Source organism: Talpa europaea (genome assembly GCF_964194135.1).
Source record: "Talpa europaea genome assembly, chromosome: 2".
Taxonomy (NCBI): Eukaryota; Metazoa; Chordata; class Mammalia; order Eulipotyphla; family Talpidae; genus Talpa; species Talpa europaea.
This window is the reverse complement of record NC_140068.1, coordinates 104,719,044-104,723,129: the sequence shown is the minus strand read 5'-3', so window position 1 is coordinate 104,723,129 and position 4,086 is coordinate 104,719,044. Positions and strand designations below refer to the sequence as shown.

The window sequence follows — 4,086 nt, the reverse complement described above, 5'->3', positions numbered from 1 at the left end:
AGAGAAGCCCATTCTCCAAACTTTGAAAACTGGGGGCTCCAGTTCTGCATAAGCCCCCTCTACTTCTTGGCCCCTCACCCAGAAAAAGAAGGGACCATGGGATAGAAACGAGCACTAGACTAGGAGTCAGGAACTCCCAAACTCTCTCTGCTACTGATCTTGCTCCTCCAGTTACCCCATCTCTCCTTTCATTTCCATGTCATCTTCCCCACTGGTGTCCCCTCTAAACCTGACCCAGCCCTGTCTCCCCATCTTAACACACCATCTCCCAGAGGGTTGCCTTATCTCTTCCCTTCCCCCCACAGTCAAGCTTTTTGAATCAGGGGTCACACCTGTCTCTTTCATTTCCACGTCACTCCCATTACTCACTGAAACTGCTCATCCGATCTCAGTGAGGTCACCAGGGATATCCTAATGACCACACCCCGTAACATCTTTTTAGCATTTATCTGAGCTTGTCCTTTGATTACTCTGTACTTCAAGTTCTGTTTTTCTTTAATGTCCTTCTTTCTGGACTCTTCTTCCTTGCTTCCCGCCACCATAGTATTTCTCACCATTCTAGGTTTGTCCCCTTCTTTATCTGCTTTCCCCTTCTTCTGGGAAGCTGTTATCCATGGCCAGCTCTCAGCCCTCACCTCTGCAAACAGTATTCTCTCCGGTTCTTTCAGATATGGGATTTCCAAACGGTCCTGGGGACATTCCTATCTGGATGGCCATGGGCACTTTTGCCCGCAGCATGTCCAAAACCCAACAATTTGTCATCTCTAAAATAACTCACTTAATCCTCCTTTGCTTTCTCTTTTTGATCAACTCAGTTGCCTCAGCCAGAAACCAGGAATCATGCAGACCTCTTTCCTCCCACACAATAAACAAAGTCCTGTCTTCTTATTTTATTTCTTCCTGTTTTAATGTCACTGTCAAACCCATACCTTTCTTCATGCTCAGTGCTGCACCTCAATGTATTGCAGTTTTCCTTTCCTCCCTGGACTATCCATAGCCCTACCTCATTTTCCTGCCCTTGCTTCCTCCCTGAGGCCAGAGAGATCCTCCCCACATGCCCACCTGTTCCTGACAGCCAGTATTTTGGAACTTCAGTATTTCTCTCCTAAGCCTTCAGCTCTAGGCCCATGGACCTTGGTCTGGGGATAGGTCTCACAGTTCTCTCTGGCTTATCTCTGGCACTCCACAGGCGCACAGCACACTGGCCTTTAGTGAAGTTCTCTATGGCCCCAAACACGCCTTTGCCCAATGCAGTTCCTTCCTCCTGGATTACCCTTTTCCTGCTCCCCCTATCACCCCTTCCCCCATCTGCCTGGCTAATTCTTATTTACCCTCAGGACTCAGTTCAAGTGTAGCCTTTTCTGGAAAACCATTTCTGACCCTCTTTGCCCACACTGGCATACACTTTGGTGCCCCAGAGAGCCCCCTTATTTCTAACAATAGCCTCCTGTGAATTATTCCATTACAACCTGTATTTCAATTTATAAACAAGTTTTTTGTGTTGTGAATTCACTGATATCAGGAGACTGACCCCTTTCATATCATGGCTAAGCTTCAGTAAATGAGTGAATGAAAATGAATGTCCTCGAAAGCATTATTTCTTCCCCTCTGTAAACTAAGGGTGGATGGGCAATCTACCAGTCACTGATTCATCTGACTTTAGTGTGCTAACTTTAAATTCAGCATATGATCCACTCATCTACTCTATTCTCTGCCCTGAACATGCTCCCAGCAATAGAAATTCTGTCCTGTCCATCTTGTACCCCAGCATCTATGATGGGCCTGGTCAATGAGTCAGTTAGTGCCTAATGACAGTTTGATGAATAAAAGAGCCACCCTCAGGTTTCAGCCCTTCCCATATCCCTCTGCCCCAGTAAGACACCAGCCACAGCCCACGCTAAAAGATCAGTTCTATTTTATTAGTTTTGGGGAAGAAGACTCACCTAGTGGTCTCTATCCTTTTTCCTACACTATGGCCACACTCCATCTTGGGGCCCTCTCCCCACTATTACCTATTCACCATCCTCTACCTAGCTCTCCTTCCCCTCTGCTCATATGCTACCCTACCCCTGGCCAGCCAGGACCCCCCAGGCTAGGCCCTCAGCTACGGGGGCGTGTGCTGAGCACCAGGCAGAGGGAGCTGAGCCCAGCGCCTGCCTTCTCCAGTTCTGAGCAGGACACAGGTACCAGGGTGACATCAGAGAGCTTCTGCAATGCCTGCAGGGAGGACATGGAGTGGGAGAGGAGAGTAAGACCCCAAAGCTACAGTTAGGTCCCCCTTCCAGTCAGCTCACCCAGGTTTCAAGAGAAAGTACTCTTCCTTCCTCCCACTAAGAAGGCCTGAGTCTCCTTTCTCTGCTTGGTGGTGATGGTGGAGCTCCTGCCTCCCCTTACCTCCTGGCTGTTGGGCAGGTCCCCACCTCCACGGTGCAGGAGGAAAGGGGGCACACCAGGCAATCCTGGACGCAGAAAGAGACAGTCAGCAGCTGCATCATCTGGGAGGGTCAGGGAGGCATAGGGGTGATCTGTCAACACTGCCATTGCCTGGGGAAAAGGAAGAAGGAAGTGCTCAGGCCTCAGAGCCTCTCTCCACTATGGAGTCTTGCTGCCCTAACACCACTAAAGGTTGGGACAGAGCCACATTTATAGAATCATAATGACAGCATGTGCATAGTGTTCGCCATGTGTCAGCCAATCTTCTAAGAGCTTTCGTAAATCTTTACTAGTTCCCACCTCTACTCACATGCAGTTCTTTCCACTTGCAACCCATTTCCCTTCTCCCACCTATTCTTTTCATCTATCCTTCATGTCACAGCTTAGATGTCACCTTTGGGGAGCTTCTTGAAACTAGGAAGACAATATTAATCACCCCTGTTACGGGGTCGCACTATAGCAACCATTTGTCTTTACACTAGATGGATGGCTCAGTGAGGGCAGGGGTTGGAGCTAGTTCTCTGAATCTCCCTACTCCCCAGGACCCACCCCCACCCTGAAGCCCCGCCCACACTCATTGGCCCCCCCCGAATTGCCCAGCTGAGCCCCGCCCCTCCTCACCCTGACGGCCTTTTGTGCAGCGTCGCTGCTACCAGCCACCACAGTGCGGGGTCCCCCCATGCCACAGAGGCCCCGCAGGTGGGAGGGGCTCGAGACTGGCACTGTGGAGACCGCGAAGTCCTAGGGAGAAGAAAGGAAAGTAAGGACGCAAGAGGGTTGAGGGGATACCCTCAAACACAGGCTGCCCTCGGCCTCTCCCTCCTCAGCGCCCCCCTTCCGACTCCAGTCTGCAGCCGGGAGTCTGCAGCCGGGAGTCTGCAGCCGGGAGTCTGCAGCCGGGAGTCTGCAGCCGAATTCGCATCCCCCACCAAGGCTGGCCCGGGTCCTCACCCGGAACGTGTCGGCCACGATCTCTGCTCCTCGGTGATTGGTCCATTTGGAGAGGCCTACGAAAAACTCCCGGCCTGAGCCCGGAGGCCAGAGGTTGGGAGGGAGGGAGGGAGTGGGAAACAAGGCTCGAGATGGCCCATTCTCCCAAACCCTGCTTTCCTGTGCGAAGCCCCGGGAGTGCAGGCACCCCAGCCTCACCGGTGAAGAGCACATCAGTGCCATCCAGAGTCGCGTTCTCGTCTGTCATCTCCACAATTCGGAGCCCGAGGTCCTGGAGGGCTTTTCGAACTCCATCGACCTTAGGGCGGACGAGGAAGCGGGTTGAGATATTCTCACCTCCAAGTCTTCCTTAAAGCCGGATGTCTGCTTTTCTCCCCCGCACCCCTCCAGCGTCCGGGCACTCACCTCCGGCCTGCGGGCGGGGCTCCAGGGCCGCGTGATTAGGGCTGTGTCCCCTTGGATCACGGCCGTGTCACCAAGCAGCGGTCCCAGCGGCAGAGACTCTTCAGGAGGCAGTTCTAACAGCTGCAGCCCTAATCGCTGCCTCAGTTTACCCCCCAGCACCCCATGCTCTCTCTGAGCTTTGGCCAGGTCCAGAGCCGGGAGGCCAGCTCCCGCACCCTCTCCCGACGCCAGGCTCTCCGGGACCCCCCGGATCAGGGCATGGGAGCAGCGGCCCAGCCCCTCCCCCTGTGTCCCCAT

At 53.3% G+C, this 4,086-nt stretch overlaps 1 protein-coding gene across 1 annotated transcript; it reads right to left on the bottom strand.

The window, feature by feature from the left end:
* Nucleotides 1-2,007: 2,007 nt before the first annotated feature.
* DDAH2 (DDAH family member 2, ADMA-independent) lies at nt 2,008-4,086 on the bottom strand (the record flags this gene model as incomplete). Its single annotated transcript, XM_084228162.1, has 6 exons — nt 2,008-2,217; nt 2,395-2,544; nt 3,055-3,174; nt 3,385-3,458; nt 3,583-3,682; nt 3,790-4,086. The coding sequence occupies 6 exons, from the start codon at nt 4,084-4,086 to the stop codon at nt 2,101-2,103; spliced, it is 858 nt and encodes a 285-aa protein (XP_084084288.1). The 3' UTR covers nt 2,008-2,100.